The 18571-nt window shown below is 44.5% G+C and overlaps 1 protein-coding gene across 1 annotated transcript in view; it reads right to left on the reverse strand.

Moving 5' to 3' along the window:
* The window catches only part of LOC124620015 (orexin receptor type 2-like), an 87669-nt gene that overhangs the window by 43195 nt on the left and 25903 nt on the right, over positions 1 to 18571 (reverse strand). The window contains exons 3-4 of the mRNA XM_047146681.1: positions 11037 to 11313; positions 7924 to 8070 (exon numbers count right to left, since the gene is read on the reverse strand). Of these exons, the coding sequence (XP_047002637.1) occupies positions 7924 to 8070; positions 11037 to 11313 (424 nt within the window). The remainder of the gene's footprint in view (positions 1 to 7923; positions 8071 to 11036; positions 11314 to 18571) is intronic.

The raw sequence follows: 18571 nt of genomic DNA on the forward strand, positions 1-18571 counted from the left end.
AAATTGGTTGCCGGCTCCCAAGTAAAAAGTGAGCACTATTGGTAATAATTTTTGTCGCCTTTTCACTACCTCCGAATGCTGCACCCTCAGCGATATCGCAATGTTGTGACACTGTAAGTGCCTGACGAAGTGTTGGTGTGCTGTCTGTGTGAGCAGATGATTAACTGATTAATAACAGTAATTCACTTAGATTTAAATGCATTATGGATTATGAAGCATGCTCACAAATGCTAACTAATAGTCTTGAGAGTAATTCTTCTTTTAACTCATTGTGTTTTATTGAAACTACCTTAATTTAATTTATATTCCTTGCTCCAAATACACCGACGCAGAAAAAATCGCAACACCAAGAAGGAGTTGCGGGAGGTAACCGAAAAGTAGACAGGCGTGTTTCTACATCTGAAAGATGATGTCTATTCACATTTCGTGCCAGTCGCATAAGAGTGGCGCTAATAGTGCCACCAACAGGATGCAAACTAACTTCACTTCAAATACACTCATGATCATAAATTAAGGATAATTGCAGGATGTGGTGCAACACAACGTGGCACTACACAAAACTGGCGCTAATACCATAGGCCCATAGGGAACACACACACGACACAGACCTGTAAGTCCACGGTATTGGTGATAAGTTGAGAAAACCGTCCAGAAACACACGTGCTATAAAACGCATCTGTCTCCTGGGCATGTTCCCCGACATCAATATGGGATATGATCACCACGCACACGTACACAGGCCACACAACGGGTTGGCATACTCTGGATCAGTTGGCCGAGCAGTTGCTGGGGTATAGCCTCCCTTTCTTGCACCAGTGCCTGTCGGAGCTCCTGAAGTGTCGTAAGGATTTGAAGACGTGCAGTGATACGTCAACCGAGAGCATCCCAGACGTGATCGATAGGTTTTAGGCCTGGAGAACAGGCAGGCCACTCTTAGCATGATATCTTCTGTTTGAAGGTACTCCTCCCCGATGGCAGCTCGGTGGGGCCGTGCGTTATCATCCATCAGGAGGAAGGTGGGACCCACTGCACCCCTGAGAAGGTGGACATACTGGTGCAAAATGACGTCCTGATACACCTAACATGTTACAGTTCCTCTGTCAAAAACATGAAGGGGTGTACGTGCACCAATCATAATCCCACCCCACACCATCAACCCACGACCTCCATACAGGTCCCTTTCAAGGACATTAAGGGGTTGGTATCTGGTTCCTGGTTCGCGCCAGGAGAAAAACCTGCGAGGTTCACTGTTCAGATTATACCTGGACACGTCTGTGAACATAACCTGGGGCCACTGTTCCAATGACCATGTGCTGTGTTCTTGACATCAGGCTTTATGGGCTCTCCTGTGGCCACGGGTCAGTGCAATGCACCGTGCAGGTCTCCGGGCGAATAAGCCACGCCTGTTCAGTCGTCTGTAGACTGTGCGTCTGGAGACAACTGTTCCAGTGGGTGCGGTAAGGTCCCGAGCAAGGCTACCTGCAGTAATCCGTGGCTGTCTGCGGGAACTGATGGTGAGATATCGCTATATCGCTCTTCTTGTGGTGTTTTACACTGTGGACGTCCCCTACTGTAGCGCCTGGACACGTTCCCGGTCTGCTGGAATCGTTGTCATAATCTTGAGATCACACTTTGTGGCATACGGAGGGCCCGTGCTACCACCTGCTGTGTTTGACCAGCCTCCAATCGCCTTAGTATTCTACCCCTCCGCAAAAAGGCAGAGGGAACATCCAGCTTCTCGACCTTGTTGAATTCAGTGCGTTGTTGATAATTGTGTCATTGTCACCTTGTCATCAATATGTGTTCTTTGAGCCATTTTCAACACACAGTCACCATTACAAAGTCTGTAAACGCCTACAAACTTACTCCCTGCACCGTACTCTATGCACCAACCCACCTCTGCGTATGTGGACTGCTGCCAGCGCCACTGTGCAGCGACCGCAGGTCAGATGCACCGCATGGTCATACCCAGAGGTGATTTAAACTCGCAAACCGCCCACTAGAGCGTTGTTTCACCATTTATCAGCATTATCCTTAATTTATGAGCCTGAGTTTATTTGCCGTAACGGTCGTGAGCGTTAGTTTCCTATGACATTGGACTTGGTGAGTTGATGTTAGTCATGAATGCTTTTAAGGTGACAATGACACAATTATCAACAACGCACTGAATTCAACAACGTCGAGAAGCTGGATGTTCCCTCTGCCGTTTTGCAGAAAAACTCGGCAGAAATGTAGCCACTGTACATGACTGCTTGCACTACCGAGAGTGAAGAGCATCTTGTTCGCCGAATGGCTATGGCGCATCGTACTGCGTCCGCAGCAGCAACCTGAGCAGGAGTTGGCACCACAGTGACACAACGAACTGTTACAAATTGGTCACTTCAAAGTACAGCTCCGAGATAGTCGCCCTATAGAGTGCATTCCACAGACCACAAACCACCGCCATTTGTAACTTCACGTGATGTTAACCGAGATCTCACTGTAAGGAGAGTATGGAGATCTATTATGTTTTCTGATGAAAGCTGGATCTGCCTTTCTGTCAGTTATGGCTTTGTGTTGTTTAGAAGAAGGCCAGTTAACGGCTTGCAACCAACGTGTCTGTGTGCTAGCCACACTGGACCTACACCTGAAGTTGTGGTCTGGCGAGCGATTTTGTATGACGGTAGGAGCCCTCTCGTGGTTATCCCACGCACCCCGACGTCAAAATTGTAGGTCAGTCTGATGATTCGGCCTATTGTGCTTTTTCGTGACGTTCATGAACAGAATTCCAGGTGCGTGTTTTCCAACAGGACAATGCTCTCCCACATACCACTGTTGTAACCAACATGCTCTACAGAGTGTCGATATGTGGCCTTGCCCTGCTCGATCAATGGATCTGTCTCCAGTCCATCACTTGTGGGACATTATAAGACGGCAACTCCAGGGTCATCCGCAAACAGCACCAACCGTCCTTGTACTGACCTACCAAGTACAACAGGCAGGGACCTCCATCCCACAACCTGACACTCGTTATCTGTGCAACACAATGCATGCACGTTTGCTTGTGGTATCAAGTACTGATGCACCCCACTGGCGTCATAGCAACGGAAGTGCAAGTTTACTTGAAACACCAGTAACGGTCTTGCGGGATCCGGCAGATCCAATGTAGCACGCCCGCTGGCCCACGCCTCTAGCGGCTCGGTACAACGACCGCCCTCTGCTGCCGTAATATAGGATGATAGACGGCAGCGGGTCACGCCCACTCGCTCTCGGAGACGCTCCGCAAAGTGATGCTACCCAGACCCCGCCTGCTCGCGGTTACTTCATCACCGTCTGTACTTTAGGGCAAGGATACCTCGTCTTGTGTACATTGTGATAGCGGGACTCTATTTCTTGCTGCTCTATTTACACTGAGTTTTCCTTCAATTGAAGAAATACAAGTGAATCTTCTGTTTGCCGTGTTACTTGTTCGCTAATATTTCTGCTCCTGTCCATCTTTCCTACGGCGACAGTTGCCACACGGCTCTGTACCCGATGACTCCTTACCGTTGTGTACAAAGTCGTACTCAGCATCTCTTCCTTGCATTTAACTTTCTGGTAGTTACACCAATTATTATTGTACCCGCATTTCAGATTTTCAATGGCTTATTTTGGACTTGCATTAACCTGTAATCTTGCAATGGTAATCATTTAAATATGGTATCTAGACAAATGTATTCCGAAAATTTCATTACCCTACATTAATAAGTTTTTTGTTGTTGCGGTTTTTTCCGTCAGTGTATGTATAGTATTTGAAGAGCACCATTTATATAATACGCATTCAAGAATCTCCATTACTTCCATTTGAAATTTGTACCATAGCACCTGATCGGTGAAAGTCGCAAATGCAGATGAGTTATTCACTATTGAAGAACAAACGAAAGTAAGTTCCCCTTCTGACGTCGCCTAACCTCTCAGTGGCTGCGCTACTTACCCTTCTGCCCCTGAGAAAACCGACCAACTCTACTTAGCTCACGGCCAAATTCACCAACATCAAAAAAATTAAGCACATCTTAAAATATTATTGTCTCTGCATCCTTGTTCATCGCTGACAGGGAAACTACCCTCCTGAGAAGCTCTTGATGTTGTCGAATTCCAATATTTATTGTAAAATACGGCTGATAACCACAAGCCGCACTAAAAGTTGACTCGGGCCGTTTTGATATACGAGTACACTATTAGATTAAAAGGAAACGGACATTTATTAGTTACATTATTATGGGGATACGCTCACCCTTCGGCTTTACGATGACTTGGATTTTCCTGGATACACTTTCAATGAAGTATCTAAACGCCTCTAGAATAATGGCAGCCCATCCTTTAAAAATATTCAGATGTGTGTGGAATCTTATGGGACTTAACTGCTAATGTCATCAGTCCCTAAGATTACACACTACTTAACCTAAATTATCATAAGGACAAACACACACACCCATCCCCGAGGGAGGACTCGAACCTCCGCCGGGACCAGCCGCACAGGCCGATCCTTCCTCAAGAGCCGAAACTAGATATGGTAGTGATTTTGGGACCAGGTGTCTGGAGCTAAATCGACGTCCCAACTCACCTCAGATATATTCCACTGGGTTCATCAAGGACTCTGACCAGACCAGTCCGTTTCAGGTCTGATAGTATCCACAAACTATTGCCTAATAGATGCTCCTTTATGACAGGGTGCATTGTCATGTTAATAAGAACAGCCATCGTCTTCGAACTATTTCTTAACTGTCCACAGTACACAATGCTGTAAAATGTGTTCATATCCATCTCCATTCAGTGCTTTGTGAACACATTTGTACAACAAATAACTGGTTCAAAACAACATTTTACGAAGGTAGGTTATTCCGTTTATCCATCAATCGGAATGCTGCTATTACGAAAAGTACAACACAGATAGGGTTAGCACTCGACTCATGTTAGTCTCTGCAAGTCCACCTTCGAACAAAGTGGTTGAGCCATGTGCGGCTCGCGTTCATGCCGTTTGATCTTTGGCATTTTGTCACATCGAGTGGCGTAACGAAGGATCTGGCTTACCTTGTTGAGTGGCAGCAGCAGTACTGTCATACTATCTTTGGTGGGACAGCTGGTTGAAGGTGGTGTGTGTGGCAGTCAATCGGTAGGGACGGATCAGCGAGGAACTCTCGGCGGCGCAAGGGCAGGCCAGGAGCGCTGGCGGCGTGCATGCGCTGTCGGTTCGTGAGGCACTAGCTGCGAGAGCGACAAAGTTCGTTGCCCACGAAGCTGGACACTGAAGTTGAGTAATCAGTTAACCTGTTTTGAAGCCTCAACTGTTGTCACATCTCTTCGTTCATTTGCGGGTTGTTGGTCCCTGGACCATTCGGACTAGCAGCAACGTATGATGTGTTGGGGTCAGTGAAATCTTTCAGCCGTCTTCCTATATTGTGATAATTATTAAATTGACTGTTCCTTACCAGTGAAGTGCACCAGCGATATTTTCTGCCCTGTGGCCGTTAACGCCCCAGTTATCTGCCCTGGTCGTTAGCGTACCTTTCCGGCAGTGTATCTTTCCTCGTCGTGTTGATGCTGTCCGGCACGGCGTGTAGTTTCACAGCGATTTCAGTTGTTTCGTTCATATTTGCTTAGAATGGCTGTTTTTAAGTGGCAATTTCTGAAGAAGTAATGCTGTTCGTATCCTCGTCCTCGGCCGATATTTTCGATCGTTGTGACGTTGGTCGGACGGAAAGGGATTGGTTAAATTGTTCGTCGGTACTTGGGCCGTCACTGGTTTTGGTTGTCATCCGATTATTTAACTTCAACTCTTGGCTGCTTGTCTCACCTCACCTTACGTTTGAGCTACCTTCTCAGGCCGACCCGTGGAACACTTTTGAATACCACTTGTTCTGTTTGTTTTAGATTGTGATTTTCATTTTAGTTTGAAGTATTGTGCGAGGCCTTCGGCCAAATATTAATTCAGTTCTCTTAAATTTTACATAAAGGCCTTCAGCCGTGTTAAATTAAAATTTTGAAGATTGCTTTTCTTTAATTTTTTTTCTTAAAATTTGTTCTATCTGAAATAGTTTGTAATCCAGATCCTAACCCGTTAGTTGTTCGATGTGCTATGTGTGGCCTTCAGCCGAGGGTTACCGTAAACCCCATTTGATAAGGCCTTGAACCGCGTGTATTCTTTAAAGGAAAATTTTTTATAAGAAGGAAGGGGTTTATTTTAAATTGTTTGTCTGACTTGTGGTTCAGGTCTTCAGAAGTTGTTTCAAATTTGTTTGTGGCCTTCAGCCGTACAATAAGTTAATATTTCTTTAATTAGGCTTTTGGCCATTCTGTTGTAAGTTTAAAAAGAAAATTTCTTGATTAGAAAAATTGTTTATTAATGTGTTTTAATTATAGTTGTTCTTCAGACGTGTAGTGTAGGGCTTCAGTCCTAATTGTTTTCAATTGCATGTTTTTTTTTTTTAATTACCTTCTATTTTTAATTGCTTTTGATTTCTGAGGCAGGACTTCAGCCATTCTTGTTTTTGGTGTGGTTTTGGGCCTTCAGCCCAGAAAGCATCTCAAATTCTTTAACTAAGCCTTCAGCCGTATTGTTTAATTGCGATCTCTTAAAGGAATGTGTAAATGAGTGGTTCTTAGAAAAATAAAGTTGTGTGTTTCATTGTGCAAATGGCTCTGAGCACTATGGGACTTAACATCTGAGGTCATCAGTCCCCGAGAACTTAGAACTACTTAAACGTACCTAACCTAAGGACGTCACACACATCCATGCCCGATGCAGGATTCGAACCTGCGACCGTAGCAGTCGCGCGGTTCCGGACTGAAGCGCCTAGAACAGCTCGGCCACCGCGGCCGGCTTGATTGTGCAACTCACAGTAATTGTTTATGGCCCAATCCACAAACATAACCTTATCGTGTTCGCTCTCTGAGTACCTACCAACCTGGTTCCAGTGGTTGAGGGACAATGTAAAATTAAGACGACCTTCAGCTATCTCTGGTTTGAATGCAATTTATTGTGTGGTCGGGTTTGCTGTTCCATTACGCCATTTTCAGGCCCACTGACCAACGTGTAGGAGGAATCCAACCTGATGTGCAGTCGAAATTGGGGGCTATCATCAAGTAACCAGTATTCGTAGAGTTCTGATTTCAACAATCGACCTCTTTGTTCATCAGTTGAAGGTTGCTCTTCAGTTGGCAAACGAAGAGAACGAGACGGTGGAATACGCTTACAGTTCGCAGCTTCATAGCCAGAGTTGCTATGACTAGCCCGGCCCTCGTGGAACTGTGTGTTGCACTCTGCGCGCCACGACAGGATTGGGCGACGTTAAAGCAGCACCGCACACCACCCTACTATGCGGACGTACCTGAGGATGAAACTTCCTGGAATATTAAAACTGTGCCGGACCGAGACTCGAACTCTGGACATTTGCCTTTCGCGGGCAAGGGCTCTACCAACTGAGCCACCCAACCAGACTCATGCCCCGTCCTCACAGCTTTACTTCTGCCAGTACCTCGTCTCCTACCTTCCAAACTTTACAGAAGCTCTCCTGCGAAACTTACAGAACTATCACTCCTGAAATAAAGGATATTGCGGACACATGGCTTAGCCACAACCTGGGGGATGCGCACACTCCGCTGTAGAGTAAAAATTTCATTCTAGAAACGTCCCTCAGGCTGTGGCTAAGCCATGTCTCCGCAATATTCTTTCTTTCAGGAGTGCTAGTTCTGCAAGTTCCGGAGGAGAGCTTCTGTAAAGCTTGGAAGGTAGGAGACGAGGTACTGGCAGAAGTAAAGCTGTGAGTACGGGGTAGCTCAGTCGGTAGACCACTTGCCCGCGAAAGGCAAAGGTCTCGAGTCTCGGTCCGGCACACAGTTTTAATCTGCCAGGAAGTTTCATATCAGCGCACACTCCGCTGTAGAGTGAAAATCTCATTCTGATACCTGAGGATGTTGAGCAGGTGGACGGGCAGGTAGCAGAGGGCGAACATGACGACGACGGCGACCAGCATCTTGGCCGCCTTGCGGCGCGACCGCAGCTGCACCTCGGTGGCCGCGTTGCTGCTGACCGTGCTGCGCCGGCTGCTGCAGCTCGCGGACGACGGGAGCGCTGCAAAGAAGCGACCGCCCACACCTGAACCCACTCTGAATGTGTGGTTGTATACAGTACTCAACACTTGTTCTGACAAGATTTAGTTATAAGTTGGCACAGTGGGTAGGCCTTGAAAAACTGAACACAGATCAATCGAGAGAACAGGAAGAAGTTGTGTGGAACTATGACAAAAAAGCAAAATATATAAACTGAGTAGTCCATGCTCAAGATACGCAACATCAATGATTGTATCAGCTCTGGAGCGCCGTTGTCCCGTGGTAAGGAGCACCGTGGTCCCGTGGTTAGCGTGAGCAGCTGCGGAACTAGATGTCTTTGGTTCAATTCTTCCCTTAAGTGAAAAGTTTATGATGCAAAAAAATAAATAAATAAATAAAAAGATTGATGTGCGAAGGATTAATGCCCGTCTGCAGTATGGTGAGGAAATTTTTTCTCGAAGCAAGTTATCTTAGTGACGAAATCAGAAGCAACATACGTATCACAGCGCGTGACATCATACTTGAAAGGAAGTTAAATGAGGGCAGAAACAAAATTGAAACAAATTCCCTAATTGTGACTGGAAAGCTGTATGGCGGAACATCAACTATGCCGGGCTATCTACAGACGCTATTTCCGCATGGTACAAAACAGTTAACAATGTCATCAGCACCAACGAGAGACTATATGGCATCGGGTTAAACCAGACACACCTTTGTGGAAAATGCAATCTAGTGGATACACTCATCCACAGATTCACCTGTGGCGGCAATGTGAATAACTGGAATTGGATCAGGCAAGAAATCGCCTTTCTCACCAGATCCTTGACGGAATATATAACGCCATCGCTCCTCCTGAGACCAGACATGACGTACTTTCCGAAATTAAAAACCAACGCCATTAACTAGTTACTGGGAAAATACGTTAGTTATGTCATCAACAAACTTGGGTCGGACAACGAGATAGAATTCCGCGTTTACATGAAGTGTGAATATGCAAAAATCAGTACGTATCGCAACCACAAGAAGCACTACGTCAACAAGCTGAAGATCATTTTTGAAAGAATGGGTGTCGGTTAAATATGTGGAACCACAACAACACTTTGAACGGGAATGAACAGAAGAAAATTAAAAGTCACTTGTGTTCTTATTATTATTTACTATTACCTTGCTTCCGGAACTTCTATGTTACACGAAGAGTTTTTTCAAAAAATCTTGTTCAGAATTACTCGTGGTGGTGGTGGTTAGTGTTTAACGTCCCGTCGACAACGAGGTCATTAGAGACGGAGCGCAAGCTCGGGTTAGGGAAGGGTTGGGAAGGAAATCGGCCGTGCCCTTTCGAAGGAACCATCCCGGCATTTGCCTGAAACGATTTAGGGAAATCACGGAAAACCTAAATCAGGATGGCTGGAGACGGGATTGAACCGTCGTCCTCCCGAATGCGAATTCAGTGTGCTAAAGAATTACTCGTGTTCGACTTAGAAAGTATTTGTGTGATTCAAGAAGAATTGTTAAGTTTTATCAGTGTTCAGTTTCTACTCAGAGAAGAGGTTTCTTTGTCTTTCTTACATCGGAGAATGGGAGTATCGTGTAAAAAAAAAAAAAAAAAGAAAAAAGAAAAAAAAAGTGGTTAGCGTGAGCAGCTGCGGCACGAGAGGTCCTTGCTTGAAGTCTTCCCACGAGTGAAAATTTTAATTTTTTATTTTCAGACAATTATTGTCTGTCCGTCCGTCCGTCCGTCCGATGCGAGGTAACTGCGCCGTAGTATGGGGATACATAAACAACTTTGCTCTCCAAAATTCCAGGACATGTTCAGATTTGCTTGGACATATGCAGGATTTGACGGTCTACACACGGAAAAATTTGAAAACGTTACAAACGTATGTTTTGACAGAGCACAGGGAAAACTGTGCGACTGTGAAACTGTTGCATTCATTTGTTGCAGTTTATGTGACAAGCTCTTATGTTTTCATCGCATTTTTGGGAGTGATTATCACATCCAAAAGAAAACCTAAATCGGGCAAGGTAGAAGAATCTTTTTACCCATTCGCCAAGTGTACAAGTTAGGTGGGTCGACAACATATTCCTGTCATGTGACGCACATGCCGTCACCAGTGTAGTACAGAATATATATCAGACGTGTTTTCCTGTGGAGGAATCGGTTGATCTGTGACCTTGCGATCAAATGTTTTCGGTTCCCATTGGAGGGGCACGTCCTTTCGTCTACTAATCGCACGGTTTGTGGTGCGGTCGCAAAACACAGACATTAAACTTATTACAGTGAACAGAGACGTCAATGGTTCAAATGGCTCTGAGCACTATGAGACTCAACATCTGAGGTCATCAGTCCCCTAGAACTTAGAACTACTTAAACCTAACTAACCGAAGGGCATCACACACATCCATGCCCGAGGCAGGATTCGAACCTGCGATCGTAGCGGTCGCGCGGTTCCTGACTGTAGCGCCTAGAACCGCTCGGCCACACCGGCCGGCGAGGCGTCAGTGAACGAACGGACAGATCATAACTTTTCGAAAATAAAGGAAGTAAACTTTTCACTCAAGGGAAGACTTGAACCAAAGACCTCTCGTTCTGCAGCTGCTCACGCTAACCACGGGACCACGGCGCTCCTGAACTCACACACTCCTTGATGTTGCCTATCTTGCGCATGGACTACTCAGTTTGTATATTTTGCTTATTTTTTTCATAGTTCCAAACAACTTCTACCTGTTTTCTCGATTGATCTGTGTTCAGTTTTTCAAGGTCTATCCACGTTTCCAACTTGTAACTAAATATGAGCGGGGTGCGATGGGGAGGTTCCCTTGTTAGAGCTTACAAGCATGCGACGTGTTCGATTACATTTCCCCTTTGTCAACAGAGTTTTTGAAATGCAGCTGCACTTTCCCCCTTCCCTCAGTGGTGGCGTAGTGTCTTGTTCAACAGTAAGTGTGTTCACTTGTGAGACAGTTAGCACGTACCGTAGGGATTGGTGCTCCGGCCGTCGGCGCTGACACTTCGCCGACTGGACGTCTCCTGGGCCTGCCCTGGTATGGTGTCGGAGCGCCAGAGGACGCGCACGATCTGATAGTAGGCGACCGACATGAAGAGCAGCGGCAGCGTGTACAGCAGCAGGCTCTTGGCGCCGTGGAACACCATCTCGGAGTCGTAGCTCCAGGTGCTCTCGCACTGCGTCAGCAGCACAGAGTCCCAGTCGCGGCCGCGGGCCCTCAGCACCACCAGCTCCGGGATGTCTGCGAGCAAACAGATATCGGCTACAGTCATATAATCAGCTGATTCAGGCATATCTAGCATCATATGGGAGCCCCATTCGAGATGCTGATGATGCCCAATCATCGAAGCGTGGATTCCATATATAAAGCGTTTGATAACCAATCTGATCCCTGACCTCTCAGATGCCACCTAAACTAATGAGGATTGGTAGAAGATGGGTCCAAAGTAGGCACATTGAGCCGTGGTGCGCCTTTTCCGGCCCGGCTCTTTGGCCCGTCACTGTCGATTACCCGCCTGTACTATAATCTTTGCCCCTGTTGTGAGCCGGCCGGAGTGGTCGAGCGGTTCTAGGCGCTACAGTCTGGAACCGCGCGACCGCTACGGTCGCAGGTTCGAATCCTGTCTCGGGCATGGATGTGTGTGATGTCCTTAGGTTAGTTAGGTTTAAGTAGTTCTAGGGGACTGATGACCTCAGAAGTTAAGTCCCATAGTGCTCATAGCCATTTCAACCATTTGAACCCCTGTTGTGACCTGGGGGCTGTTTTGTCGTCGCGGCTGTTGGGGTCGGACTCGTCACGAGGCGGAAGACCGTGCTCACGGGGATGGAGGAGGAAAACACGCGGGCTCGGACAGCAGCGGCGCGGCCGGTGTACCTTGCAAGACGGTCGCGAGTTTGTGTTGGACCTGCCTGATGTCAACTTCGGGAGCTGTTCGTCGCATTGCCTTGGTGCCTGTTTTCTCGGAGAGACCCATCCCTCGAGACCATCTCGAACAACGCTCTCCATCGAAGGTGTAATTCATTTTGTTGCCTTCGTTTCGTTGAACGATTTGCATTGCAGCGCGTGTACTTGTTGGTTGGTTGCCCTAACATACGTGTTGCTGAAGTAAGAGCAGCGGGCAAGGTGTGTGACCGCATGGAGAACAGCAGTCACTACTTCCTTGAAAAAATCAGTGTTCCCAAATGAGGTAGTAACTGTAAGGTATTGAAGCTATTAGGTCATAGCCTTGTAATTTTCTGCATACCAAGCTTACACAGTTATCAGCTACATTGCAGACCTATGCAACCAAATTAAAGTGCACAAAACCTAGTATCGTTGTGAAGTTGCGCATTTGAATAACGTGATATTATCTTGAATTTTTTTCCATTTCATCTTTGAACACATTATCGGCCTTAATCATATGTGCAAATATTGTTTGGTAAACTATGAGAGTGTAAAAGTCTGATACTATATTTTCTGCATTGGATTTGAGTACAGTTCTTAGTTTAAATGTTTTACAGCATTGATATTGCTGTAAAACTGGTGACTTCTATTGAAAGCATTTATTGATTCTTCATCTATATTGTTGTTCATTGGTCTCTTATATTAATTGATGTTTGCTTGGTGTTTGCCGTGTATTCTGCGGTCTGTTTGTGTTCCAGTTTTCTGCGTGTTTGGGTGTGTGGGAATGGCGCCACGTTCTGCTTCGAGCACAGAAGCTGTGACGTGACGTCTAATGGGAAATGACTCCCGGTTGGGCCCCGGCGTTTAGTTGTTGTTTGCGACGGCTGGTCTGCTGCCCCCGGCGTTTTAAGTTAAGCCACGTTTTGCCCAGGGTAGCCTGGCGTCACTGCCCGTGTGGTAGACATTTGACCTGTCATGTATAGTTTAAAAAAGGGGTTTTTAATTTGCTTGTGAATCAATTCTATTAATTAACTTGTTGTGCTCCTTGTGTTATTTGGGTTCGTAACGAACTGGCGTGCTTGTAAATCACTTTCATATGCATATTATTGCCTTAAAAAACAAAACTAAGAAAACTATCTGTGCTACCTTTTAAAATCTCTTCAATTTTAATTTGTTTCTTAAGTATTGAAATCTCCGTGTCTCATCTTTTAAGTCATGTGATTGTATATTTGATATTGCCTTTGAATAAATTGTCAATTATTGATTAGCTAGTTGCTGTGTTAAGGAGTGACATAGTAGGGGCCTTGACCTTCCATGCTAACTGTACCCCTCATCCCGACCTACTAAGTCCTCCTAAGTCACACCCATCTCACTAGAGGGTATCCAGTAGGGTCAAGAGCAGGGGCCTGGTGAACAGGTAGGCGACTGTCATGTATTTAGAGTGTTCCTCAGGCTATTCTGACTCGATTTGGGAGAGGTAAGGGATGTGTACTGTCTTTGTGAATTTACAGAGTGCCTGTGATCAATTAGATGTTCATGAGAGACAGTAGACTTCTATAGGCTTAAGAAAATAATTCCAGAGACTCGTCTTTTGTGATGAATCAAGTTTGGTTACACCATGAGCGGTTTCAAGACATCTATGAAAATATCACTTCAAGGTCACTCCACAAGCGCATTTACATTGTCAGTATCATAGAAAACCCGTTGATGCTACCACGTAGCCTGTTTTATGTAAACGTTGCTTGTTAGTGTGCGACCGCCTACTTCTTTGCAGTTCTGCTGTGTTACCGCCTCAACTACAGTTTCTGTTTACTAAAGAATGTTACCAAAACGACATCGTTTTACAAGAGCGTCATACAGCGCCGATAAATAAGCAGAGGCTTTGAAATTACTACAAAAGACGCCTGAGTTTTATACGTAAGGAAAAGAAGTTGTTTCTGTTCCTGGGACCGCGTCAATTCGCACCCGGTTTTAGGTTAAGAACGTACCTCGAAAACCGTAGGACTTAGTCAAAGAACTGTTATAAGGAAAGGGGTACGACTTCAAGATTTGCAAGATACTAAAGTAAACCTTGTGGAACAAAGTCTCTGCGGAGGAAACGGTGATATTTAAGTACTCCTAGAAATAAGGAAAACAGCCTCATCCAGTTACAGACCTTGATTCGCTCCAAAACGATACAGTTAGTCGACAAATTTACGGATATTGTGGCAGGAAAGAATGTTAGCTTCTCCAGCGGGAAGACGTCACTAAAAGTGGTATTAAAAAGTTGGGCTTCCGCTTTAAAAAGTTAGACTATGGAAACTGTTGCTCGAAAAAGCCTATGTCATTGCGGCTAGTAATATTTTCTGACATAAAATTGTAGGCAAAGACATACATTCTGCTATATGCTTAGATAAAACCAGGGACAACGCTGGAGAAGCTGTTGATAAATGCTGGACTGATAACAATCCGCATAACAGCAGATATCAGCCAACGGGAAGAGGACCCCGATTAACTGTTCAAATGTGTGTGAAATCTTATAGGACTAAGGTCATCAGTCCCTAAGGTTACGCACTACTTAATCTAAATTATCCAAAGGACAGACACACACACCCATGCCCAAGGGAGGACTCGAACCTCCGCCGGGACCAGCCGCACAGCCCATGACTGCAGCGCCTTAATTAGGTACGTTGTCCAAGACGCGACGCACACTAGCGACTGCGACGGGTCGCTACGTGACGTCAGAAGATGCCTGCTGGCGCATGCGCAGTTCGAGTTTGGGATGCGAAGTGCGACTGTTGCGGCAGCTGCCGCAGCACTGCACCAGTGAGCAGTGTTGCGACGGTAGTCGGACGACACAAAGACGTACGGCTGCCAGTTTTTTACTAATGTGGTGTTGGGGATAATAATTGAAGCCTGTGGTTGATAATTTTTTGTTAAGATGACCATGTACATGTGTAATGAAATGCATAACAGTGTTTGCTGAAATAATTTCATTCATACCAATTCAGTCGGTTTTGTGGTGCACCATAAAAATTAGCTTAGGTCGTATGAACGAAGGTAAATGTTGTGATGCTCCTTGTAGATTCATCTGTCTCATGTATGATATAGATGACATGTGTGATAAGTAAAAGAGTATTGTTTTCCATATTCCCTGGAATACGGTTTATGACCGAATCTGATGATTCCCATCCATACTTATCGCATGATGTACTGTGAAGCGACAATGCGATACTCACGGGAAGCAATACTCAAACCCAGTGTCGCTATGATTTACCTACCACATCATATAAAAAATATAATTGATGGCAAGGCGATATTAAACTAATTTGAACGTTTTTTCGCACTCTTGAAAAACGTAAATTTCTGACATTTGTTGGTTTTGTTAGGACGTCTACTTCTATTTGGGTATCCTCGTCCAGGTTCAGAAGAAAATACTAGAGGTGAGTAATTTATCCTCTTCCCAAGAATGAGAAGAAAATGTATTGAAGGCATGTCTTTACTTTTAAGAGACCTTCATTTCGTGGCATTTTAAATGAAATTGTCAAGAGCTTATGGAGAAATATTATTAACTCATACCGGAGAAATATATGACATAAAATGTGTCAGCGAAACAACATAAATGCATTCTCTATCGTGTGAGGACCACATGATTCACGTTGCGCGTCGACAGAACTGGCGGCTAGTCGCATCGCTCCCGGAGATATATGAGGCCAAATCTCGGAAACGAAGATCGATATCATTCTAGTCTCAACTTTAAAAATAATTTCGAAATGTTAGCTTCTTTCCATCGGCAACGATGTATGACGTTAAGTGAACCATACGCAAAGTAGCCAGAGGCCACATTTTTCAATGTACACAATTCAAATTTTATGCAGTAGGTTACTTGTAAATTAAGTATCGGAATAAATGTGACGAAAATCGAAAAAATATACACCTCATTATCAAGCTGTGATGTGAAACTGTAAGAAACACAAACATCAATTTTTTGTGCCTTTTACTTTCCTCACAATCGATAGAGAAGTAATATACAGCGAAAAAACACGCAAAACAGGAAGAGATACTTTTCAATTTTTTAAAGTAAAAGGAGAATCTGAATCGAAAAACTAACTCTGGGAGCCGATGTAAATTTGTTCCATTAACATACAGTATTTTTTACAGCAAGAAAATCGGAATTCTTATTTTTCTTATGTATTTGAATCCGCCGCAGCCGACCAGAGCTTGGGAAACAGCGACGACTCCTGTCGTGTTGCGGCCTTGTCGCCGTCTGCCAGGGTGGGAAAAGAGGAGGGGGCAGCGTCGCAGTCGCAGCCAACTGTCGCGGCTTGGACAACGTAGCTATTAGGCCGCGTGGCCCGATTAGTTGCGGCCCATGCATATTCTTCAAACGGCTATGTGGGTGAAGGGCTTTTAGTTTTTCGATCGAGAAAAACCTGTAACTTCCATGAGGATATGGGCCACCCACAATTTCTGCAGTGATCAAAAAATTTGTTGCTTCAGTTTAGTGTACCGATAGTGTTTTTAGTGGATAATGCACCTTACCATTCCCTGGTGTTAGGCAGTACTCCAACAAGTAGTGACCGCAAAGAAAGTACGGTGCATTGGTTACAGGCGAGAGACATTGCTGCAGACATGAGCATGATAAAGATGCTGTTATATTCCATTGTAAAACAAAATAAGCCTGTTACGCCTACATATGTTGTAAATTAAACTGCAAAGAAACAGGGTCATATGGTAATTTCGCTACCGCCTTATCATTTTATTCCAAATTAATTGGTCTGGAGCAATGACAAGGCTAAAATTCGAAATAATAACAACGGAAGTGGAAAAACCGCCACGTGAAGGTTTTGCTACTGTAGACGCCACCGCATAGAGGAAGAAATTAGGCTATGTTGGTAAACTTATTAGAGAAGCACGAACTGTAGACGGAATTATAAATGAAAAGAAACAGTTAATGATTTTCCTTTATGATGACGATGGGGATGACGGCAGTTTTTGCGCCGATTCTGATGATAGTGAAGGAGAATTGGATGCAATTGTACCACTGATACCGTAAATTGGTGAGTGTAAAAGTATACAGAATTAATTCTTTCTCTCTGCAAGCGAAAAATCTAATTCTCTTTCTCTTTGTTTCGGGTATGATTGTGGATAACGTGTTCCTTGGTATGCTTAGGTGTACATTATAATACGACGCTTTATATGCTGCTTTCACGGTAAAAATTCGGAACGACTTCTCATAGAAAGTTTCATTAACTTCTGGTATTATTTATTTCCCGATTTCATACACCATCAAACGCTTTTTTCTCCGTAGTAGTTTTCTGCATTGTTAGAAAAACATTCTTCGTTGTACTTAAGTATACATCATGCTGCGACGGCTTTTATAAATGTTGATTGTAGCCTACATTTACAAAAGATACTTCGGAGCCATCAGCTGTGGGCGTGTGCGTTGGCAGCTATTAAAACCTTGCAATCGCAGTGTAGCCAACTACAAGCAAACTGTCAAGTGATATGTTTAGCAGGGCCAGGTATATCAAGCCATAATCAAATCTACACACTTTTAATGATTGTTCATAGTATTGTGGCTGTGTTAAGATAGAAAAAAAAACATAATCACTGAATGTGGTGAAGTATCAGGAATTATTTACTTCATAAGATCGACTTTAAGGCATTATTTACAATTATTGACGTCTATTGGTTTAATTCTGGTACACATGTCATTCTGAGAAACATAGTTTATTTTTTCCTGATATGCCAAATGCTCAACACTACAGAAGGTTTACCTATGGCAAACAGCTCCCAAGTGCTATACAGGATGTAAACAAACCAAAGAGAATAACTAAAGTTAAAGATTATCGTTGCAGCAGAGCTTTTTTCAACAGTTGCATTTTAGAATGTTGCACGCTGAAGGCAATAAATATACATACAGATTTAAATTACGTTATTATAAGAAATGTAACGTATGTTCGTTATTGCAAAAAGTGGTATTTATGTAGTCTATAAAACTAGATTTCTACATATTTTTTCTTCTAAATTTTCTAGTAATTATGTACGAGGGCAGTTCAATAAGTAATGCAACACATATTTTTTCTCGGCCAATTTTGGTTGAAAAAACCGGAAATTTCTTGTGGAATATTTTCAAACATTCCCGCTTCGTCTCGTATAGTTTCATTGACTTCCGACAGGTGGCAGCGCTGTACGGAGCTGTTAAAATGGCGTCTGTAACGGATGTGCGTTGCAAACAACGGGCAGTGATCGAGTTTCTTTTGGCGGAAAACCAGGGCATCTCAGATATTCATAGGCGCTTGCAGAATGTCTACGGTGATCTGGCAGTGGACAAAAGCACGGTGAGTCGTTGGGCAAAGCGTGTGTCATCATCGCCGCAAGGTCAAGCAAGACTGTCTGATCTCCCGCGTGCGGGAGGGCCGTGCACAGCTGTGACTCCTGCAATGGCGGAGCGTGCGAACACACTCGTTCGAGATGATCGACGGATCACCATCAAACAACTCAGTGCTCAACTTGACATCTCTGTTGGTAGTGCTGTCACAATTGTTCACCAGTTGGGATATTCAAAGGTTTGTTCCCGCTGGGTCCCTCGTTGTCTAACCGAACACCATAAAGAGCAAAGGAGAACCATCTG

This window comes from Schistocerca americana, chromosome 6 (genome assembly GCF_021461395.2).
Source record: "Schistocerca americana isolate TAMUIC-IGC-003095 chromosome 6, iqSchAmer2.1, whole genome shotgun sequence".
NCBI classification, from domain to species: domain Eukaryota; kingdom Metazoa; phylum Arthropoda; class Insecta; order Orthoptera; family Acrididae; genus Schistocerca; species Schistocerca americana.